This window comes from Esox lucius, chromosome 23 (genome assembly GCF_011004845.1).
Source record: "Esox lucius isolate fEsoLuc1 chromosome 23, fEsoLuc1.pri, whole genome shotgun sequence".
NCBI classification, from domain to species: domain Eukaryota; kingdom Metazoa; phylum Chordata; class Actinopteri; order Esociformes; family Esocidae; genus Esox; species Esox lucius.
Genome location: NC_047591.1, coordinates 16168681 through 16193453, shown reverse-complemented (window position 1 = coordinate 16193453; position 24773 = coordinate 16168681). Strand labels below are relative to the sequence as shown.

The 24773-nt window shown below is 40.6% G+C and overlaps 2 protein-coding genes and 1 long non-coding RNA gene across 10 annotated transcripts in view; 2 read left to right on the top strand and 1 right to left on the bottom strand.

Annotated features, from left to right (window-relative positions):
* Window positions 1-3646, top strand: part of hgfa (hepatocyte growth factor a) — a 28582-nt gene extending 24936 nt beyond the window's left edge. For 2 of the 3 annotated variants that reach the window (XM_010887368.4, XM_020043012.2), the window contains exons 16-18: window positions 688-794; window positions 1094-1236; window positions 1431-3646. In XM_010887368.4, coding sequence (XP_010885670.1) covers window positions 688-794; window positions 1094-1236; window positions 1431-1613 — 433 coding nt within the window. In that variant the 3' untranslated portion in view covers window positions 1614-3646. The remainder of the gene's footprint in view (window positions 1-687; window positions 795-1093; window positions 1237-1430) is intronic. The other variant, XM_020043013.2, reaches the window with a different exon arrangement.
* pax4 (paired box 4) overlaps window positions 1-10851 on the bottom strand; it is a 14116-nt gene extending 3265 nt beyond the window's left edge. The window contains exons 1-11 of one of the 3 annotated variants that reach the window (XM_020043014.3): window positions 10741-10851; window positions 10536-10588; window positions 10249-10379; window positions 9833-10048; window positions 9639-9726; window positions 9414-9542; window positions 8970-9052; window positions 8817-8889; window positions 8628-8728; window positions 8357-8453; window positions 7686-8061 (exon numbers count right to left, since the gene is read on the bottom strand). In XM_020043014.3, coding sequence (XP_019898573.1) covers window positions 7706-8061; window positions 8357-8453; window positions 8628-8728; window positions 8817-8889; window positions 8970-9052; window positions 9414-9542; window positions 9639-9726; window positions 9833-10048; window positions 10249-10379; window positions 10536-10569 — 1308 coding nt within the window. In that variant the 5' untranslated portion in view covers window positions 10570-10588; window positions 10741-10851 and the 3' untranslated portion in view covers window positions 7686-7705. Of the gene's footprint in view, window positions 1-7685; window positions 8062-8356; window positions 8454-8627; window positions 8729-8816; window positions 8890-8969; window positions 9053-9413; window positions 9543-9638; window positions 9727-9832; window positions 10049-10248; window positions 10380-10535 lie in introns of those variants that run through there. The other 2 variants (XM_020043015.3, XM_010887440.5) reach the window with 2 other exon arrangements.
* LOC105020380 lies at window positions 5208-24773 on the top strand. Of its 4 annotated transcripts, none has more exons than XR_002196015.2 (6): window positions 5208-5945; window positions 19436-19636; window positions 20002-20170; window positions 20726-20773; window positions 20844-20903; window positions 23685-24773. It is a non-coding gene; the product is annotated as an uncharacterized LOC105020380 (long non-coding RNA). The 4 variants fall into 4 exon arrangements; XR_001198600.3 differs by having other exon boundaries at window positions 20826-20903; XR_001198599.3 differs by having other exon boundaries at window positions 20726-20903.

The window sequence follows — 24773 nt, the reverse complement described above, 5'->3', positions numbered from 1 at the left end:
TAACGACGCTTTGATTCCATTGTGTGATTCCATTGTTGTGAGATTCTGTCGTGTGATTCCGTTTTGTAACTCCGTTGTGTGATTCCGTTGTATGATTCCGTCGTGTGATTCTGTTGTGTTAGAAAGCAGACAGAAACTCAGACAGGGTAGCGTAGTGTGATCATTCATTTGCTGTAAGTCAAGAGGTCGTGAGTGGAAATCCCAGTTCAGGAGATTTTGAAAAGAAGTTCTGTATAAATAAGCATAAACTATGTCATTATTTCAAAACCATGCTTTTTCATATGTACTATGTCACCCATGTGCTGGTCCTGTGGTCTAGTGGAAACACTCCCAGCTTAGACTTACATTATACAACCCTCATCCTACTGGAGACCGGGGTTTAATTCCCCACCCAACACTTCAACCTCTGTCTCCTGTTATTCCGGAACTGTCTCAGTAAAGTGTCAAATTACACGCTGCAAAAAACCAAATCTATAAAAAAATATCACCTCTAAAACATCTTTTCATGTCGAATGTCACAGGTAAAACCATGTCATAATTTTCGCGTGACTTCAATTTCTTTTTCCCGTAATGGTAATTAAATCATTAATTTCCTCAGTTGATCATGAATGAATCCCTGTGCATTCATTCGTGTGTATGTTTGTGTATCTGTGTGTGTGTGTCCTCGTTTTATGTGCCCACGTTTAGGCCCGCCCCTCTGTCAGAGCATGCCTTCACCATCCAGCTCCCAGTGGCAGGCTGTGGGGTCGCAGAAGGAACAAACTGTCTGATGTATGGCTGGGGGGAGACCAAAGGTATTGCCCCTCATTATTCTCCCCACCTGAGCTCCTATGTAATAAGTATGTTTCTCCTGGTTCTCCTTAGATCCACACTCCACACTTAACTTAGAACGGTTTTATTCTGTGGTGTGTTAAAGAGGAGGTGGGGAAGAGATCCATTACTTTGTTGCAAAAGAGACCTCAGGGTATCGTGGGTAGTAGTGTCTCACAACTGGAACATCTAGAAGCGTTATCTACGGTCATGCTTTTGGTAGTGGACATGTGTTTAAACAGTAGCCCGCTCTTGGGTTTCTTTCTTGCTTCTCCCCATCCAGGTACAGGATATGAGGGGGCGTTGAAAGCAGTGAGTCTGCCCATGGTCAGTAACGACCGGTGTTCAGAGCTTCATGACAAAAACCTGCCCATCACCGAGAGCAAAGTTTGTGCCGGGGGCAGGAAAGACCAGGGAGTATGTGAGGTGAGTTTCAACTAACACAATTACATAATTACATGTAACCTAAAAGGTGCATTGATTTAACATTGGAATGACAGTAAGTGCACTCAAGTTAAGAAAGTTGCCTGTAGTTTGGATGTCTGTTTAAATCTACCGTCGTGCTATTGACTGGAAGCATAAAGCACAGTGCTAACGAGCTTGTGGTTTGTCCTTCACAGAGGGACTATGGTGGCCCATTGGTGTGTCAGGAACGTGAGAGCAAGGTCATTGTGGGTGTCAGCATTCATGGGCGAGGCTGTGCCCTTGCCCAGCGACCCGCCATCTTTGTTAATGTGGCTTTCTACTCAGGATGGATCCACAAGGTTTTCAGACACTACTCCATGTTGGAGAAAAGCTATTAGAGGCGGCGCGGACCAAACCGCTCCATTCGGGAATGTACCGCTAGCCTGAAAGATTAGGGATGGAGCATTCAGGACTGTAGTAAATCATTGTAAGAGGAGGGATGGAATATTTAGGACTGAACCACAAGCCAGGAGGTTGAAGAATGATCTCTCTGCCAGAGGATGTCTGACTAACAAGACCTTTAGGAGATGTAAGAATGACTAAACTGACTTCACCCGAAGTGGGAGCTTTGTTGCTGGATGTCTCCTCAGTTTTCAGGGGAAAACAACCAAGGAATGGAAATAAAAGGAGATCTGAGTGGCTGACGAGGATGTGAAGGATTCTTATAGTATGCAAATGTACTATTGCAGGAACAAGTTGTTAGCTTTAATTTTATTTCTTAACAACAGTTTCTGGCACATGGACATTTTACTTTTTGTGTGAAATATATACTCTTATGTCATAAATAGGGGTGAGTTGATTTGTTCTCTCACTGCGCCCACAAGACAATAGGAATGGTGAAGACTCAGTATTGTCTCCTGGAAAATACTTGAATATGTTACAAACCTAAAACCATCGCCACGCGAGAGGGAACCTAGACAGGACTTGGTACGATTCATGGCTACGCTGTCACGCTGAGGGCATAGCTGAGGGCACATAGCTGAGGGCACATAGCTGAGGGCACATAGCTGAGGGCACATAGCTGAGGCTAAACGTTACGTGTAATGGTGATTGTTCATAGCCCCCATCCTTAGGCACTTGATTAGAGGACTGTTTAGCAATACGATAATATTCACCTAATAGAAGACTAGGCGGTTATACCACCACAATGCTAAGACTGTATCAATCCAGCTATTTCAGATATGTGTCTTGATTTTACAGGCTAGGATCTGGGAGTTTGTTTTTGGAAAGAACGTTAGGCTACTTATCATTTGCAACTGCTCCCTATTGTTACTGCAAACAGGTAATACATGGGTAACACGTCAGTTTTGGAGGGAGCGCTAGGAGAGGCTGCTTATGTGCTAACCTGTCGGAGTGGACATTTTGAAGATTCTTGATGTGCGATTTTATTGTACATAACAGTGGATTTATTGAGTGTATTTCTGACACTCTGTGTTATAATATGGGTCTTATAGATCTAGGACATTTCTTGGCTCACTTAGTAAGACATAATGGGCGTGGCGTCCTCTCTGCTCTGGATGTGTTTTGTATTTAAACAGATTAGCGCGTAGTGTGCTGTTCATTTATTTTTTTACATCTGGCCCTTGTGAGAAGGCGCCAGAGGGTAATGTTGACAAAGGGACACGTCTTGCTAATGGAGGAGTGGAGACGATGGTGGTTTTGAATGTTCTAAGAATACCAAGTGTGTCAATCATTTTTCTTTTGAGGTATACTAAATGGCAGCACGAATGACATAGTAGTGAAAACTGTGGCTTTTTATTTCTTGCATGTTCCAAAACATATCACTTTGTCAATAATTTCTTTTTTTTACAAAAATTAAAGGCAGTAAGTGTAATGAAAAAGAAGAATGTAAGAGCATTCTTTCATTGTTCAAAACTACTCGTGAAATTTTTATAATGCTAGAAAGGAGTTTTGTTTATATGATAACTAATGATCACATTTAGTGTAGCTCAAATCTCTTGATGGCTATATCAAAGAAAAAATATTTATATTTTTGCTGGCCCCTAACAAGAATGATAATTTCACCAAATGTCTACTTCCCTAAAATATTCAATGTGTTAGTTTTACCGATGCCAGTATGGCCTGTTTAATGTATTTTAATGTCTTTTTTAAAAGTTGACAGGATAAGTGTACTATAGAATCTGCGCAGTGAGCTGTAAGTTTATTTTACTGTTATGTAAATAGGATGTAAGATACTCTCTGTAAAATACTATTTTTTCACTTCCAATGTCTTATTTACTATGTTTTTTACTTATATACGATCACTCTGTTTGTAAACCTGTATACGGTTAACTCTATAAGCTGCTATTTTTAATGTGTCGATGTAGGTCTTAATTTTTATAGCCTTTTTTATATTCACGTTTTAATATAAAATGTACAATGTAAATTAAAACTTGTTTCACTCTTTTCATAATGTTTGTGAGCGTATCTTCTTTATCATGTTAAAACAAAGCTCCCCCTCCTGGAATAATCATTTCCAAAAAATAATCCTGCAGCAATACGCTAGAAATGAATAAGCAAGTCTTGGCTGTCCTCACTGCGTGAGAGTAATATATATAAAATGACATGGGTTAGTGAGCAAGGTAAGCTATACCAGTCCCCCAGCAGGAAACATTATCCTACAGGTAGAGGCTGTAGTGGAGGTGGGAGCAAAAGCAAATGCCTGCTAGCAGTAGCAGAAATCCCAGCAGGATCAGATCCAGTCAGTTTACGTACATAGGCCAACAGATTGAGCAGGCCTGTTTGTACGAACATCTGATTGGTGCATTCTTAGCAAATGTGTCAGCTTAAGTGGCTTCGGTTCTCTGCAAAGCTTTTTCCTCAAGTTTCTTAACCCAATTCAAGATACAGGAGCTTTAGTCAGTTTTGAGTTTACTGTTTGGCCATAGCAAGCATACCTCAGTCCTTTGGCTGCTGTCCATTGAAGTCCTGTTCCTGAGCAGAAACGTTTGGCATAATGTTTGGCCAACGCTAGGGAGGTTTATCGCTTACAGCTTTCGGGCCACACTAGATACTGTGGCGTGCTTCCTCCGTCATGTGGAGTTCTCATTTGCTACATGACTCCTCGTGCTGAGGATAAAATGGCTGACCTGTCAGCCTCATCCATGTGGCCTGTCATGAATCAACCCTGAAGCTTTCTGCTTCATCGCCTCCATAACGGGACGTAAAATAGCTCATGCTCCCTCTGTACTTTCGCTGTCATGAAAAACCAATGCCTACTGGTTCCGCAATCATCAGTTCATGTTCAAGTTGATGTGTAATATTATTCTTTTGGGAATATTTTCAAAACCCAATGGAAAAATCTTGGTGGGAAAGTGTTCGAAAAAGGAATTTGTGAACCTTATGCTGAACTATTCCAAAAGGAAAGAGCAACATTGTAAATACAATAACCTTAATCAAACAATCAACAATGATGATTAATGTAATTGAAAGCTAGCTGCAGTGACCTCAAAATATTAGGCTGCTCTACTGAGGTATAATCAAACTCCTTGATATAGCTTCCTGTCATGTTTTTGTGTGTTGATCTTGCTCAGTCGCCGTGCTGAAGTATGCCTACTCCTTTCCAAAGCCCACAAAGAAGGCAATCTTATCAAGGGAACCTGGCTCCTTCCCGAGATACATGCGTTTTTCTGTGATTCTTCAATCGTCTCTCCTTGCCTCATCAACCCTAATGAGATTTCAGTGAGATATTAATCAAAGAAACATACATTTATAAATGAAAGCAGTGTAGGAAGCATTCCCTGGACCATTTAATTTCATTGTGGTTGAGTTTAGGACAGTGGTTCCCAACAACGGTCAAGTACCCCCAACAGTACACATATTCATTGTAGCCCCAGCCAAGCACAGCTGATTCAACTTGTCAACTAATTATCAGGCTCTCACTGAGTTGAATTGGGTGTGCTTGTCCAGGGCTACAACAAAAATGTGAGCTGTTGGGGGTACTCGAGGACCGGAGTTGCGAACCACTGGTTTAGGAGATGCAGTCCTGCAGAGGGGATAGACTCCTGCTACCATTTCATCCAACACAACTGACTGTATTAACCAGCAGCTCGCTAGGATATTTATTCGCTAAATCACTGGTGTTACATGTAGAATGTAGCAGTTCTCCGGGAGGATCGTGGCTTTTTAGCCATGCAAATATCAGGTCTGTGGTCCCAGGACCGCCAGAAGATCCACAAAGGAAAAGAAACGCACTGAGGCATTTGTTTTATACTATAGGCGTACGGTAGGATATCAAACGGTAGAAATTACTTTTAAACGCTTAACGCCATTATTTATTGGTCTTTTTTAGTCTCGAAACAATCCATCTGTGCTTATCTAGAGCTGGAGCTATGCCCTGACACCCGTCCTGGGTTTTTACTGCAACAGCGTAGGCCTACAGGGAACTTTATTTCTATTTTGTCCCCCAGTATAGAATTGGAGAATAGCCTTTCTTGTCGTGAACCGTGTTTACTCGCCACGAACACGAATCCTACACATCCTGTCGTTCAATGACATCCTGCTGTTCCAAGTTCTCGGGAATGGGAAATCTCTCCTAGCGTCTCCATCTCGGTCTGCCACCAAAAGCCCACCGAAGGAGAAGGCCAGCAAGTGCCTCTGATCCTCTTCTCCAACTGGTCCCGTGGTTCAGTGTGTTCTCAACCACCTGGTAACACCTTGGTTGTTGCATGGTAAGTTTACGTTGACTACTGAAACGTTTTTGCTAGCCTACAAGAATAGTCTACATTTCGTCGCCAGTCGCATTTCCACCAAAACATATTCTAATAGTGGAATTAACAATTTATGATCTGCCTAAGTTTCAGACCTCCTAATTAATGTTTGTATATGAATATCCCTAGCCACATTGCATTTCATTATTCCTTATCCTGTTATTCAAGTAGTTTATCGTATGCCTTTCATTATTATTCAAGCATTCAACCTTAGGCATTTGGTTGCATTTCGCATCATTTAAAAAGACCAGTGGTTGACTTGGTCCGGAGCAGCGTTCCGGTACCTCTAATTTTAGGCAAATAGCGTTCCGGTTCCTTTTTTTAGGCAAGCCTTATTAACACATACATTTTCATGAACATAGTTTAATGTGCGATTTGTCAGTTCTTGCACTTATTTGATCTTAAGTCAAGCGCCGATAAAGACACAAGTATTTGGTTGTGGCCCGGCCATCTATTAGAAAAGCTTCTGTTAACAGGCCCTGTCGGAACCCCATTCTTACCACATTTCAGCCTAAACATCCGTTGAAGGACAATGCCTTGATAAGGGTTGGGCGTGATTCATTTTTTATATCAAATGCCTGCGGTGTGCAGCTCGCCTGATATGAGGGGCTGATATGTGTTTTATACTTGCCTAACATAGCAGTTTTTGTACTTGGTGTCTTGATCAAGAGACCAATGTTAGGAAGCTGTAGAATTACGGAATCATAGATTTACATAGAAATAGAAGCTTCCAGTTATTGTGGTAATTTAGGGGCCAACATTTAAGGCAAGTCTAAAGGTCTAATGGACGGCCTTGGAAAGAGGCATCCTGCACTAATTTCAAGTCAAACGCTGTCCACATCACTGTGTTCATAATAAACCCTAGTAGGCCCTTAATGTAATTATTGTATTTCTTTTTTAAAGAAACCTGTGCTTTAGGGCCAAATTTGCACACATTCTAAAAATACGATTAATTACAGAAGATTCCTACAGTATTTTAGTCATTTTGCACTAATTATTGTAAGGTTTTGTCCCTCCTTATTTCTGTTATGATGTAATTTATTAGGTTTTGTACTTTTGTTTCATTTGCTGCATTAGGCATTTGTCATGCTTGCTGCGTCAAACTATGTGTGGACATTAATGGGTGACCTCATGTTGACCGTGGCTAACGCAGGGAAAGGAGGGTATGATCCATGGGGCCCTGGCTTGGCAGGGCTGTCTGATCACAATAATATCAATGTTGTCTGTAAGTGAGGGGGCCCTGGGCATATATCTCATCAGAGGGCCCAGGATTCCTGGCAATAACCCTGGGTGGAGAAGCTGAGCATTGGCAGATACTGGAGATCCACGCTGTTGCTCTTCTGTCTGAGGGCTGCATCGTTTAGATGGATTAGACTGCAGTCAGACAGTATGGAAACACTGCTCTACAAACCACTTTCATCCTGAATAACGTTATGTGCATTACGTGATCAAGATGAGTAAGTCTGTGCCTGCTCAGACTGATCCCCTCAAACACAATACTTAATTTGTCTTGCATTCAGTGAATGCCCAGCCAGTATCCAATGGACTCTGTCGCCCTCTCCTGGCATTGGACGGTAGTCACTAGAAGATGATGGCACTATTCAGAGACATATCCACAAACGACTAAGAACCTGCATTTTTTATTAGTGAAATACTTAAAAAACCACAACTGAGAAACGTGTGTGTGTGTGTGTGTGTGTGAGAACGGCTGGCTATGACATTCATTGATGAGAGAAAAGGGGTGACACATTGTGTCCCATACGCAATGGACCATCCCTCCTTTCCCTGTGATGAGCCAACAAAAACCTTTCATCTGTTTGGTAATAAGCTAATGGGAAAGCTGTCCCCTCATTCCATTGGTAGTTCTGTGAATAGCCCATTCTCTCAGTCTGATGAGCCAGTGGAAAGACTGTCCTTACATCTGTGTAATGATGAGCCAATGGGAATGCGAATCTCTCAGCCAATGGAGTCGTCTCATCCTGGTGATGGATTGATGGAAATGAGGAGTATTGAGAAGATGGGGATGGAAGAGGCGTGGTGATGGATCTGTAGCTCAACACCTCTGTTCCTTCTACACCTGTAGGTAAGGAAGTGTATGATTTACTCATCACATTGTTTTATAGGTAAAATAGCTTTTTTCATAATGCACAGTCGCCCATTCTAGGAGAGCTAACCATACTCACTAGAAGGTTGCTTCTGCCCTGTTAACACAGCTGATTTAGTTACAGCCACACTGATCAGCTGAACAGTGGATATGTGGAGCTGGCTGTGTTTGGGCTAGGCTGGTGTAACAACCAGCACAGTAAGTGGCACGCCAGGGGAATGTTTTATCCCCCATAAACCCTTCAAGAAACAATATAAAGCTTTATCACCTCTCCCTGTTGTGGAATCTGAACCATAGGTCTGGGATTCTTCTGAGCATGAAGTGTCAGATTGAACCAGCGAACCGTCGCGCTGCCTCCAGTGAGTCTAAACATGGACGAAGACACCACAAAGGAGAAATATAGCTAGTGAACTGGTGACGTGTTACGTTAGTAATACTTAATTGCACATAGAATGAAATGCAGTGGTATTTCCATAACAAGTTGGTGTTAAGCCTGTGGGAAAGACGTGTGTTTGTTGGGGCTTGGTGCATTTACATACTGGTTCAGTCACTGGGTTGTTTGCTGTCATTGTTCTCATTGTCTTCATTATTGTCTTAACTGAAATCACATCTTTGTTCTTTTGGTTCATCAGAGCTGAAACTGTAAATGGGGGAAAAAAAGAGAAGTTTAAATCTTATTTTCTCTCTCTCTAACTCACTCACTCACAAACACACAGTAAGATACTCACTATGTGCTCTGTGGACACCACTGTTATGCTTAGCTTCCCTCCTCCATTTTGCTCGTCTGTTTGAGAACCAGACCTTCAAAGGGGAACAGTAATTATTTCAGATATTCTAGTCATTTTAAATTACATAGGCTGTAGTAGTTTGTGCAGTGTTACCTTGATAATGTCCTCTGGAAGTTGGATCTCAGATGACAGCCTTTCCCTGGTGAATATGTCTGCATAATGGTTCTGTGTGAACTCTGCTCAGTTTTGGGTAAAGTCACAGCAACAGTGATATTGCATTACTATTTTTATACCAACATTATGTGCTAATTGTCTGTAATGCGTTGTATGTTCTCCCTCCTATTAGTAAGTCAATTTATCTTAGGCACTAGTTTCTATTCTTAATCTGCAGCAGACATAGAGTGAGCAATATTTTTGTAACACCAAATAGTAAAATAATTGTAGTAACAAATAGCAATAGACTACATACAGGTTTGGGAATTGCGATGTTTATGATAATATCGTGTTGTGAGTTTTCTAGCAGTTCCCAGTCAACTACTTCTATCCATATTCACAAACACTCTCCATTAGGTAGACTTGCCCACAGTATAGGCATACCTTGCTCTAATACAATGCACTGCTCCTGGGTGAAGGTGGTGCGGTTGCGATGCAGGGTTCGGGACTCGTTCACGTCAACTGTCTCCATCTCCTCCATCTCATTCACTACTGCCTGTTTCGGGTTCTCCACTAGAATGCATGGAATACAGGAATTTAATGACAGTATTCACAGTAACACCCATTTTTGTGTTTCTCCCAATTCAAAGTTCCGCATGTTTAGGCCACCTGGGTTTCTAGGGTGGTGCGCGGAAAACTCCACACTCATCTCAGTGTCCAGTTGAATCTTCCTGAGAATTCGATTTACAGAGGATACCTTTTGTCAACGAGAAAAGCATTGTTAGATTAGTAGAATATAGAAGTACGCCTATTACTATTACCCTGATAATTTCACAGACTTTGCATGTAGGTTGTGAACTTACACTGGGAACTTTGGCCGACTTACAGATTCTTTCGGCTGCGAGCTTTTTTCGTATTTCCCAGGCGAATATAGTGGGGTTTTCCTTCTTGCATTCGATTATTTTCGAGATTACTTCTGGGGTGAGGAGACGAGGACTACTGCCTCCGATCGCCTTTGGGTCCAGGAGGCCAGTTTTGTGGTACCTGCTTAGGATCTTGCTGACACAGCCATTTGACACCTGCAAGAGTGAAGTGCGCATCTGGGTTTAAATGAAATGAGGTAGTCTATGATCCAAATCAAAACAGTAACATAAATACTATATATATATATATAGTTAAAACTACACCATTACCTAATGGATGACATTACAATAATAATCAAAAACATGAACACCAAGGCAATCGAATAGGGCGCACGTTTGCGTTTCTATAAGCTGACCTGAAGAATTCTGGAGATCTCGCATGGGCGCACACCTTCCGAAGCAAGTTCGATCATTTTCCTTCTTTTATAAGCTGGAAGTGGCCTGCCATTTAGAAACATCCCTCCAAGCTGATTTACGCACCCACTCCCTTAAATAGTAATTAATATAACTTGTGTAATACGATCCACCACCTCATGCATCAAACATTTACTGTCACTTAAGAAAAAAATTATCCTCACAATTCAGCGGTATGAATAATTACATACCACATTACAATTACTCCACCTATTTAATACATGCCTACCTTCGTTTGACATGTCCATATTCCTCGCACACATGTCTGCAGGTTCTTTAGAGCTGTAATGAAACCATAGGATAATAACTAGGCTACATTTACAGTGGTAGTTTTCCTTCGATTTGATGGAAAAGGGAATTTTATACATTTTATATTAACCTTTTTCTGCTTGTCAGGAAATCCATATGATTGTAATGTGCATGAAACGCCTCACCTGCAAAAGGTGAATTTTCCAAGTCGGAGGGATGCCAATTCACACCTGTCTGACGCACACGTAGCAACTGACAGGAATCACGCTCGACCTAACAAATATATAGCCTATCAGACCATTCTAGGTGACGTAGAGATCTGATAGGAGAAATGTAAATATTGCATAAATGCCAATCTTACCCACGTAACCTATAGACTATATGCAGTGTTTAGATTATTTTTTTAAAAATGTTATGTATAATGGGCAAATTTTATATTTGTTCATAACACAGAGGTGAAATAATTTCCCAAGATATTCGCAAAAATGTTATTGTTGTTGTGGTACAAAGTGCATTTGTAATTTTGAACTTGAAGCAAAAGTATTCTACTGTAACGAACCATAGGGCCAACCAAGTTAATTCGTGTTCTTACATGTACGGCATCTCGTCCAGCTGGAAAGGCTTCTATCTAAATATGTTTGAAGGTTACTCCACGAGCTTATTCAATGATTTATTTGGTAAGGAAGGTAATACAATGGAATAAAAATGAGACATCCACTGCTCTTTATCAATATTCTTTAGGATAATGCTGTATTCTGAAGCTAGAGCACATATGCTACCTATAGAATTATATTTTCTGTTGGGCTACATGCTCATCTTGCGCGTTCAAAATCTTCTTTACACAATATGACATCAAAGATTACTTGTTCTCTACTAAATTCCATGTCCAAGGGACATTTCTCCGGTCACGTGACTTGAGCATCCTTTCCCATGTCAAGCCTAAGTGTTTTATATTAGTCCAATAGAGTCTCCTTTTTTAAAGCAAACATTTGAAAATCTGTCCCGATGTCGACTGCCATATGGTAAAGTGTTTTTGATAAATCATAAATCCTTCATCCAGCCTCTTTTATTACATTTTCTTTCAAGCATGAACAAATAGTCGGAAAGAGCGAATGTGGGGAGACCAATTGGGTCTTTCATTTAGAAAAAAAGGACGAGAAAACCCCTCGCAGATGTCTCTTGACCAACCAGCAGATAAAATGCGTTGTAAACGATTCAAAGGAAATATTTGACGAGCAAATATTAGCAAATGTAAAACCACACAAGGCTCGTCTTTTGGTCCTGTTTAATGACTAAGTGGGCATCATTAGCTGGGTCCACACAGATCGAAGTGCCACAGAAATAAAGGTGCATTTTAAAATGCCATATGGTCCAAATTATATATTAACCCACGAGTTAGTGCGTGGTTACATTTTCTGTACAGAGCGCGTTGTATATAAAGGATAAACATCTCTGGACACCAGGGTCTCCTTGCCAACAGACAGAGAAGACAAATAACATATTTATTTATTACTGCACAGAGGTCATGCGCCGATTGATTAGGAGTATTTTATTGCACATTTTGTGTGTACAAACCAAGGTTAATAAAAAAGTCGCGCTATGGGCAAGGAAATGGTTATACGTTCTTGGTGCGTAAATGTACGCCGGCATCACCAAAGGTGACTATATTAACTAGGGAACGAAATAAAACATATATGTACCACATATCAATGTTGAAGAACCTTATATGTGATTACATCAACATATATTTTAGCATTGTTGTATCCCTATGCGTAGAGAAACAATAACCTTTTATCCGCGTAAAAGATTACCACATATCTATCCAAAGCGCACCGAGCTCCCTTGTGCGCCATAAGCTCGGATTCGTTCAAACCTGCCACTGCAAGGTTTACGAAGTGACTTCATAAAAAAAAAAATCTGCCCACACACTTCTTATCCTGAAAAGTGAAAGCATAGCTGTGAGTGGGGTCCAAGGGGGGAATCTAACATTAATTTATTAAACATTAAACTTGCCTGAGCGGAATCTAACATGAATTTGCCTGAGCGGAATCTAACATGAATTTGCCTGAGCGGAATCTAACATGAATTAACCTGAAGGGAATCTAACATGAATTTGCCTGAGCGGAATCTAACATGAGAGGAATCTAACATTAATTCCCAAGGGGGGAATCTAACATGAATTCACCTGAAGGGAATCTAACATGAATTCCCAAGGGGGGAATCTAACATGAATTAGCGTGAGCGGAATCTTACATGAATTAATTTCCAAGAGGTGAATCTAACATGAATTCCCAAGGGGTGAATCAAACATTAATTCACCTGAAGGGAATCTAACTTGCCAGAGTGGAATCTAACATGAATTTGCCAGAGCGGAATCTAACATGAATTAATTTCCAAGAGGTGAATCTAACATGAATTCCCAAGGGGTGAATGTAACATTAATTCACCTGAAGGGAATCTAACATGAATTTGCCTGAGCGGAATCTAACATGAATTCACCTGAAGGGCATCTAACATGAATTCACCTGAAGGGAATCTAACATGAATTCACCAGAGCAGAATCTAACATGAATTTCCAAGAGGGAATCTAACATGACCTATATATTATGATGTTGAAGTGTTTACCTTTTTAATGTTCCTAGTATGTGCTAACTAGATACTGACCAGAAAAACAAGTTCCCAGTTAAAGTCCCTAGAACAGGTTTTCTTCACCTTTTTTAGTTCCTGACCTAAATGAGAAGTGACCGTCAACCATTTACCCAAGCTATGAACTGGTGTGTGATGATAGATCTGCAAACTATCTACCTTTCCTCTAACATACAGGGTCCACTTTGGGCCCAACCCGTAGTTTAAGAAACCACATTCATGCATGTTCAACACATTCCATCAATCTAATTAGAAAAGTATTTTTGTGGACAGCAAAGGCTCAGCTCTGCTCAGTAGTATCAAAGGGTTCCTGTTACTAATTGTCGCTGTAAAGCCAGGTCTGTGACAGTGTAGGAATTTGCCCAGTGCTCTTTATATAGGGAATAAGGTGCTGTTAACACACCGAGAGGTGTACAGAGAAGAGATGTGGCACAGAATGATGACAGCTCTACACACCCACCCACCCACCCACACACACACACACACACACAAACACATATACGCCCAGGCTGGGACAGCATCCCAGCTGAGGTCCTGACAGGTGGCCAGTTAGAGGATCAGAGAGATGTGTTTAACAGAAAATCAAAGGCACATGTTCTAAATGGCTCCCTATCTAGTCCTCATGTAATGCACAACTTTTGACCTGGGCTGGATGGTGTAAGGCAATGCTCTATACTAGGAACAGGGTGGCATTTAGGACTATGTGGCCATTGGCTTAGCAACATGTTGCTTACAACAGGCTAGTGTGGGTACGGAGGACTAGACCAGATTGGACTAGAAGTTTGTAATTACTAGTTCCAGACCAGAAGAGACTGGACTAGAAGTTAGTAATTACTAGTTCTAGTCCAGTCTCTTTTGGTCTGGATGTCAGTAATTACTAGTTCCAGACAAGAACAGACTGGACTAGAAGTATTTATTAGTTCCGGACCATAACAGACTGTATAAAAAGTTAATAATTGCTTTTTCAGGCCAGACTAGACTGCACTAAAACTGTCAATCTTGCAATATCACCCTACTGTTGAGAAAAAAAGCTAGAATTATGCAGAAACCGATAATGACAATAGGCTTGTATAATGAAGACTAGGAATGAGAGAGAAAAATACAGATTGCTTTTATATCTTGATATCTGCCCTCAGAGAAATCCAGCAGTGTGTGTGTGTTTCGGACTTCAATACTGTATATAAAGGGGACCAAAAGGTCTCCAAACTGTAGTTAAATAAGAGAAAGTGACTTATGGGGAAATTTTTCCTTAAATGTTAGGCAAGTTTTGGGTTAGCATTTGGGTTATGTTAAGTTTAGGCATAAATGTTAGAGTTTGATTTAGGTTTGGGCAATGGTTAGGGTAAGGGATAGGGTTAGGATTTGCAGAAATAGGTTTTATAAGGGCAATCAGCTTAATGTCCCCATTTGGATACCAAAGTAAAGGTATGCGCATGTGTGTGTGTGAGCCTGGCATACATGTAAATGTATGGACCTGATGTTGCCCATAATGTTTGTGTGAGTGTGTGTTTGTGTGTGTGATTGTATATATGTTTGTGTGTGTGTGTGTATATGTGTGTATGTGTGTGTGCTTGTATATGTGTCTTCCCTCACAATGAATCCTGCGGTATAAGTGGTTCCATTATCAATCTCTCCTGCTACAGTGCGCCCACTGATGTCTTTTATAATACCCTGCACAAACACTCACACAGTCTGAAAGTCTCTTGTCGTACCAACATCCTCCTCCACGACAGCGCCACCTAGAGGGCAGACCCAGGTCATAAGTCACCTCCCCCGGCTCATGGAGGTCTGAAGGGATGGATGTAGCCTACATTCTCCCTAGTGCTCTGTTCCCTGCTTCTGCAGAAAAAATAATGTCAGTACCAAGATCTGTGTATGAGGGTAACAATTGTGGGAAAGAGCTTCTGCGTAATCACTGCAATGGGGCTTTCCTTGAATCTACCATTCTGTCAAGCGTCAATATAAATTCTAAATCATTTCAAAGCACTGAAATATGATGAAACAATTTAACCTTAATTGAAAGGACTGCCAACGTTGAATGTGTGAGTCCATAAACATGACGAAAAAGCTAATTTTGTGGTTACCATGGTACCATCAGACAGTGGAACCAAATACAAATATTGCTTAAATAGGAATTGCACAATTGTATTTGCTCAAACTGTGCATCAGAGACCACATCACTGTATTGCTAAAAGGTCAATATTTCTGAATAATTTGATCTGATTAGTGTACCACAGAAAAATATTGATCCTATAGCCTCCTAGCATATAGCGGAATAAGTTGTTGTAATTCAATGCTTGTAATATTATACTTTTTAAGAAGAAAATAGCACCAACTAATTTATTTAATGTGACAAAACTCAACTGGATGAGAGCACAACACATAGTTTGGCTATGCACTGGTATTTCTATAACATGAACAAGAGCAGTCCATCAGCCTGAACCAACCACTTATACCTTATCAAGACCCATGCAGTGTCTCCAGAAACTCTTCCAGTTCCAGTCATGTGGACAGACTTTCTGCTTAGGAGAGACCCTCCTAAGCAGAAAGGGGGGGGGGGTACTACCGATAATTATGGTGCTTTGGTTTCGAATCCCAATCTTCATATCATTACTTAAGAGAGAGACCTTCCCTTTGTTATAGTCTGTGACCAGTTTGCCAGCTCCCAGAAGTCAGAAGACCTAGCTGGGTCTCGCACAATTATACCAGCTGTCAGGTGTCCTGCTTCCTAACAAGGGGCCCCTTAGCAACCCATTAGGACTTGCACAGTTCACAGAGGGTTGGAGAGGCAGGTTTAAGAGGCAGGTTTATGGTACACTTAAACCCTGGTCTTTGGGGATAGTAGGTAAAGTGTGCTGCTTGAAGGAGTTGTGGCATGCTAATAAGAAATTCTCTACAGCCACCCCTGAGTGTCAGTAACATTCACAAAAAAGATTTCCCTGATGGAATATCAATGGAAGTCCTGGGAATATCAATGGAGTGGGCCTGAGGCCAGTTCAGCGAACATGCAAAGCTATCCCATCAATGGCAGGTGAGGATCAGCCCATGGACAGTGCTGATAGTGTCCATATGAAAGGCAGCGTAGGGCCAGTCTACTGTAATTAGTCAAGGCCTGGGAAGGGCTCCTCCACAAAGGAGTACCAGGCCAGATATAGGGGAGCAAGACAGGTGGTGGCGGCTCCCCAAAAGAGTACCACGGGCACTGTGGTGGTTATCCCACACAGGGAAGCCTTGCCCCCTCCAAGACAGATGCCAGAATTGCACCGTCAGTAGAGGCGACATGGAAGCACCCACCATCCGAAGCTCTTAAACTGACCGTGGGGTCTCACTCTTGTACTGGGTTTGGAAAAACACTGACCCACAACACTGGATGGCACAGTAGCAGAAAAGTCTGCCAGTGTGTGTCAGGCAGGTGATGCATGGCCTCTCACAGTAGTGGCATCAATCACCCTCAGCTCCTGTATCTTCAGAACAATGTGCCCCATAAAGGAGGTATGGGCAGTCCGGGGGGGCTTCCACGGTAGGGGCATGGTCTGGAGTTGTTAGTCTTCCCTGGAGCTGTCCTCAATTGGGCTGCAGGCAGGCAATTTGGTAAGTAGGCTGAGTGCCATTGGCAAATCCAACATAAAAGAATGATGTAATTGACAGCTCTCGTATGCCTGCACAGGAGACATATATACACATATACCTGAACGTTTGACTAACCAGAAAGACCTGTCGAGCCAACTGTCCGAACACCTTTGGTGCACTGAAATACTATATATAAACACGGTTGGGATTTCTACGTGGTAAAATAGACACGATGACTATATGCTGCCACCTCATAGTAATGCCTGATTTCAAATCCATACTTTTGGAATATACAGCTAAAAGAAGTATGTTTCACTGGCCCAGTGATTTACCAGGGGTACCATGTCTGACCAACACAAGTCTAGCTAGCAGTGTCTGGGTAATCTGAAAGTATGGCCAGAGTCTGGGATGAATGTGAAGTCTTCATTGGCAGGAGCCGGAGGATATATTGATGTCTCACATAGGGGGAAAAGCTAGACTGTCAAAGCCAGACATACACAGATAAACCACACACACATACACACAGACTTTTAAATAGTCTTACAGTGCCCTCTGTAGGGAATTTCTCCAAGTGTAGCCCAGTCTTTTGTATTTATTCTATTTTATATATTTTCATTTTAAAATGTGTATACATTTATGCAGGCTTTTAAAGTGTATAGTTTTCTTTTGTCACAAAAGACTCCACTCCAAACCCACTCCAAAACCACAGACCCTAATCTCATCCTCGTTTTCACCTAAGCAGTAGTTGTAGGTTGGACAACAGAGATGAGATTGTCATCTGTTACCTTTAAATGGCATGCTGATTTTATCCATATCAGGGATTTTCAATGTTTTTTTCTAAGGGAATTGTACTTTGACAGGGATTAAAAATGACACCCCCTAGACTATCCAGAGAATGTCTGGACAAAAGGTGCAGATGAGATGAATTACATTTTAGGCTGTGCCCTAACAATGATGAATGAATATGTGTTATCGGCGGATATTTGGTGTGGCTCGGAGGGTATATGTATATGAGTGTAAACAAGGGCTCCAATCTTGCTTGTGATCTAATGCTGGTTAAGTATGAGAAACGAGCAGTGTGAAAAGAGCTCAGGTGTGGGTTAAGGGCTTGTGAATGGGTATTTGCAGAGCTATGGTTTTAAACTTACTCTTCAGTATTCTATAATGGTGTTTGTTTGAACAGATTTTTAAGTATGAACAATTAGCAGCTGTGTTCTGAGCTCAGGTCTGGCTTGGAAGGATATCCTGTCAGGCCACTAGAAAACTGCGAATGCAATGAACATTTAGATTTTTATAGTCTCTAAAATAAATATTTTGGTATAATACGTTAGGCACTAAAAGGCTCTCGTGATTTGATAACTTAATTTTGGATAGTATTTCATTACCATCACTGTGGATCAGAACATTTTGTGTGAATATTATAAAATCACAAAGTTTGTTTTCTTCAAACTGGCCTGTCTTCAGGCCACTAGGGGACCCCGTCTCGCCCTCCAAAAATTACAATATTTTATTTATTAATGTTTTTCTTAAAATCAGTTGGGGTGTCATGGGCAGTAAGAATATTGAGATTAAGAATATTAGAACCAGTGAAAATGGGTTTCTACTTACAGCTTATTAAAGCAGGTGCCCAATTAGATGAGAATAAGCTTTGTCAAATATTTTATTGGTATTTAATATAGCCAGCTATCTAAACTTAGTACAAGTAAGCATTATGACCATTTAGGCATGACCTGACATTCAGTTGTGCCACACTGATTTTGTTAGTAATTTCTTGTTAGAAAAATTGGTCTGACCCACTATAGACTGAATCAGATGCGTCGCTAGGATCACAATACATTTGGGGCTTAGCCCACACCCCACCCCGGACAGAAAGTACAGGGTTTTGAATATACACGCTAGTGGCCTACACGTCTACATTGTCATATTGCGGGATCGGAATTATCGATTAATAGATCATTATTATTGGTCAATTTGAGATCCGGGGCTATTCATAAAAGATCCGCAGGCTATAACCCCGGACTCCCAGGCCTATAACGACGGCATTGGACTGAATTGATCCCCACAGATGTTCAATTGGATTCAGGTCTGGGCTCTGGCCAGGCCATTCCAAAACTTTAATCTTCTTTTGGTGAAGCCATGCTTTTGTGGATTTGGGTGTGCTTTGGGTCGTTGTCGTGCTGAAAGGTGAACCTCCTCTTCATTTTCAGCTTTCTAACGGACGCCTGTAGGTTCGGTGCCAAAATCAAAAAATGATTGAAATTGGTCAAAATAGCTTTTAAAAACGATCTATGATTAAAAGGGCTCGTGATTAGAATGAAAATCAGAAATGAAAACTTCAAGATAGATTTCGGTAAACCCGCCTATACCCCAATTTAATTTGCCCATAAGTGAATAAAATGTTTAGGGTCTATACAGGGACAAATTCAAATTTGCCTAACAACTTTGGTTTATACGAGGTCACGTTTAATTTGTACATTAAGTAATGTACATGATACAGTTTACCAGCATGTAAAAACGTGCGGTGCATCCACTGCACAGACGACGAGAATAGCCTGAATGAATGGTACCAGTATAACAGCCTCTGTCATGGTTACTACCAGAGACGAAAGGAGAAGAACCGAGACATTCCCTTATTTTTTCTATGCTTTTGTACTCCTTAAACAGACCGGAACTGAAAGTTGTTTTCAACGACACATGGGTTACTGCAGACCTGGAGTTTGGAGAAAGGGAGTGACGGGAGCATATGGATGCCTATGGAGCGGTGTTTATTGTTTGATTATTGGGCGAATTTGTTGCCTCTCAATACCGTTTTGCATGGCGGGTTGGACGGTTTTCTTCAGGAAGTCTACATCTGTTAAGATGGCTGTAAGGACTTTCGTTTATTAGCAAATGTTTGCCATTCGTTTTGAAACTTGTCTTAAAGCTGTTGGCTTCCAGTATCTACATTTTAAAATATTTCTAATAGAATTCAAGTTACAGTAACGTTATCTATCAAGTTAGTTAACAACAGTAGGTATTAGCTAACCACCTTGAACAGTAATGATGCTAGCTTAAATCGCCACGAGACTCACTAGTGGCTGTTGTTTTGAATTCAGCGAACGATAACTAACTTACAAAAAAACTACAATAACCTTCACGTTAGCTTTTTGATCCTTTCTTACACATCTGCGGTTAAAAACAACGAATCTACCTTGATACCGTGGTCATTTGTTTTCATTTTTGTTTGACAGCATTCCAGAAGGCACGGAGGCAGAGTACGGTAAATCTGTACTTGGCCTGTACCAGTAGAAGTGCAACTTTTTTCATTGCCCATTCTGCCAGGCAGCAATTTTCAAGCAGAACGACTATGCCAGTATGTGGACACATTGAGACTCAAACTTAAATGCTTTGCAAAAGGAGGTGAGTTGCATCGATAACAGAAAGGAAGATGGGCTGATGTCTTAGAGCCCCTATACGTCAGAATGGAAAACACATGGTAGAAGTTGCATTTTAAGTTCTTGTAAAAGTTTACTTCCCTTAATACTTTATAAATAATCACTGTGATGCATACAATTACTTCCAATAATGCAACAAATTCAAAGGTGTATGTAAGTGTCTGTGCAATGGAAATGGCGCTGGATGTAAAGGGGAATGCAGTGTGTATACATTTGTCTTGTATTTGTGGTGTTCACAATATTGTCAGTAATTTAGTGTATAGACAATTGTGCATTATAGGAACATATCAAACCCATTGTGGGGAACTTGAAATAGATCAACTATGTATTGGATACGAGCAAGCAAAACTAGGAATTCATAATTAAAGATAGAGGGAGAACCTTCTAACCCTGAGCCTGCAGTGGGAGATGGATTCTATGTTGAGTAACTCCTTAGTTGAGTTCTTCGTAGATTTGATGAAAAGTACAATGAAAGTGGATGCATCTAAAATAATGGTCTGACAAAAATCTGTTTTTAAAGGTTTGGAATGTATGCTACAGGATTATGAAAGAGACTTTACAGCTGCAGGTAGGTTTTTATTTACAGTTTAGTCTGTGAATTGTAATGTTTTAGTCATTAGCCTATTTTCATCCTACAGGGAAAGGTGCCACCTACATGGCTCCTTCCCAGCAGCTATGATCCACAGCTCTCCTTTCCAGTAAGTTACACTTTCTGTTTTTTATTGTGTTAGGAAGAAGTAATATTTCACAACACATTAAATCCCTTGTGTTAGGTAGATGCTGCAACAAAATGTTTTTAAGCTCCTGCTGTGGACTCCAGGGCTTTATCCGCTATGTGTAAATGATGTACAATTGTTATCAATATATATGCCCAACCACAGGAGTTATGATGAATGGCTGGTTGTATAGCCAGGCACATCAATGAATAGCTAAATCAAAAACTGCTGTATTTATGTTAGTCTCTCCATCCTAGCTCATTGTTTAATGTCTGCTAATTGCCCAGATCGCATGTTCCCTCTAGGTGATGAGACCAACCCAGAAAGACATTTTCTTTCTGGACACAAAATATAAGTAGAGAGCACAAGGCTTTGGAGTTGAGGTTATTGAACTCTAAGGATTCCTTAAGACAATTTGTTGTTAATGTGGAATCACATCTGGTCGACATTGTGATAATTCCTTTTCAGCTGAAGACTTACAGTGGATATAAAAAGTCTACACACCCCTGTTAAAATGCCAGGTTTTTGTGATGTAAAAGAATGAGACAAAGATAAATCATGTCAGAACTTTTTCCACTCTTATTGTGAACTATAATGTGAACAATTTAATTGAAAAACAAACTGAAATCTTCTAGGGGGGAAAATGAAAAATAAAAACCTTACAATAATCTGATCTGGTGTGCACACCCTCTTATAACTGGGGATGTTGCTGTGTTCAGAATTAAGCAATCACATTCAAACTCATATTAAATAAAGTAATTACACACCTGCCATCATTTAAAATATCCTGAAAAGTTCTTAGTTGCATCTCAGCAAAAGCCATGGTCCGCAGAGAGCTTCCAAAGCATCAGAGGGATCTCATTGTTGAAAGATATCAGTCAAGAGAAGGGTACCACATAATTTCCAAAGCATTAGATATACCATGGAACACAGTGAAAACAGTCATCATCAAGTGGAGAAAATATGGCACAACAGAGACATTACCAAGAACTGGATGTCCCCCCAAAATTGATGAAAACTGGTCAGGGAGGCTTCCAAGAGGCCTACAGCAACATTAAAAGAATGGCAAGTACTGGCTGTGTGCTACATGTGACTAAAATCTCCTGTATTTATCAGATGAATGGGGTATGGGGTAGGGAGGCAAGACTGAAGCCTTTTCTTACAAAGAAAAACATTTCCCCCAAAAGCAGGTGGGAAAATGTGTTATGGTCTGATGAAACCAAGGTTGAATTTTTTGCCCATAATTCCAAAAGGTATATTTGGCACAAAAGCTACACTGCACATCACCCAAAGAACACCATACCCACAGTGAAGCATGTTGGCCGCAGCATCTTCAGCTGGAACCGGGGCCTTAGTCAGGGTGGAGGGAATTATGAACAGTTCCAAATACCAGGCAATTTTGGCACCGAACCTACAGGCGTCCGTTAGAAAGCTGAAAATGAGGAGGTTCACCTTTCAGCACGACAACGACCCAAAGCACACCCAAATCCACAAAAGCATGCGGCTTCACCAAAAGAAGATTAAAGTTTTGGAATGGCCTGGCCAGAGCCCAGACCTGAATCCAATTGAACATCTGTGGGGTGATCTGAAGAGGGCTGTGCACAGATGTCTTCCTCGCAATCTGACAGATTTGGAGCACTTTTGCAAAGATGAGTGGGCAAGTATAGCCATGTTAAGATGTGCCATGCTAATTAACTTCTACCCAAAAAGAGTGAGTGCTGTAGTAAAATCCAAAGGTGCTTCATCAAAGTTTTATTTTAAGGGTGTGCAGACTTATGCAACCTGGTTATTGTGAGTTTTTCTTATTTTTCCCTCTCAAAAATGTCAGTTTGTTTTTCAATTGAATTATTCGCATTACAGGTTACATTAAAGGTGGAAAAAGTTCTGATATGATTTCTCTTTGTCTCTTACTTTTACATCACAAGAACCTGGCATTTTAACAGGGGTGTGCCTTCTTTTATATCCACTGTAAGTCTTCAGCTGAAAAGGAATTATCACAATGTTGACCACATGTGATTCCACATTAACAACAAATTGTCCTAAGGAATCCTTAGAGTTCAATATCCTGTGTAGACTTTTTATATCCACTAAGTAAAACAATTTACTGACACTAATTTGTTTCTTCAAGAGTGTTGCACAGCAGCTTCTCCCAGGGATTTGGACAGGGTACAACAGCCTGGGTTTAAAGATAAGAGTAGTTCACAACAAATGGTTTTATGCACAGCATTAGGTATCCCCTTTATTTTTTAAGAAAATCCTTTTCCATTTCTATTCAATTGCACTAAATATTTACAGTTCCGGAAAAAATTAGAGACCACTGCACCTTTCTCTTTCCTTTCCAGAAAAGTTGAAAAAAGTTTTGAGCGAGGAACAGAAGCGTTCAATTTGCAGTGGTCTCTTAATTTTAAGAGACCACTTTCCAACTTTTTTGGAAAGGAAAGGGAAAGGTGCAGTGGTCTCTTAATTTTTTCCAGAGCTCTATTTAATCAATATAATGTTCCATTTGCAGTATGCATGGCATGGTGCTATGGAGGCTTCAATGAATTTTACAATTAAAACTTTAAAGCTACTTTAAATGCATGTGAAGTAAGATGGTTTACAGCAGTGGTTAGTTATGACTTTTGACAGGGCTTTTTCTTTAGCGCGACATGGCAGATATAAGGAGATGGTGGTGTGTCGTCCTGTTTGAAAACTTTGAAGTCAGGACATTATATGCAGTATGGGAATTTTGTGTATTTGAAGTAATGTTGTGTACAATTTCAGACACTGCAAGAAGTTGCGCACTTCATGGAACAGGGGAAAGCAAATCTGAGGGACGGTGTGTCCCCAGTCCTTCATATATGAAGAAAGAGGAGGCATGTGGTCATCACAATGATGAGTCCTGTAACACTGCTTGTCATTCCGGATTAGAAACTGACATTCCAGCGGTCTGTTGCAAAGCCACCAGTGCAGAATGTGTGTTTTGAATCGGACCCAATATTCATTTAAAGAATACACTACTAATACAAGTATGAAATGCCAGAAAATATATTTAAACAACAAACAAGCTTTCATACATGTTGGCAGATGTTACATTAAATTGTCACACTGTGACCTGGCTGTACATTTCATTGTAGGTAGTTTCACATAATAAGAGAATGCAATAAATGACAGCAATTATGGTCTTTTCTATAGACACCCTGGGATACAACTGAGAACTGTTACGCAAAGAGGGTCTGTGAGACTGATGCTGTAGTCAGGGTTAGTTTATTAAGTTAATAATTTATTTTACTCCGAACCAAACCGTTCACTTATATGGCCACATTGCTATTGTGTCCGTAGTGTTTTGTTTTATTTCCCACAAAAGGCAGAAGAGACAACCATTTTAAAGGTAAAATGCATATGAGAATAATCAAAAATAACCACCTTTGTCTCAAACTAGTTTTTATGACTGATTAATACACTACAACGTAAGTGTGCATGTTGTGACTGTACACTCAATGTCTGGTTTATTAGGTACACCGGTCTATGTGAGCACAGAGTCTACAAGATGTCCAAAATATTCCACAAGGCTGATGATTCATGCTGACGTGATGGAATTATGCAGTTGTAACAGATTGGATGGTGTCATGATGTGAGCAGCCTGTTTCATCTCATCCTAAAAATTTTCTATTGGGTTAGCGTCTAGGGGCTGCTTTCGTCAGGAAACTTAACTGAAATAGGATTAGTCAGACCCGACAATGTTTTTCTATTGCTCAGGTTTCCTGTGTTGGTGATTGCATTCTCACTGAAGCCATTTATGCTTTTTTTAAAACTGATAGAACACAGTGTGATTGTCTGCTCTGCTACAATATAGCCCATCCATGAAAACCA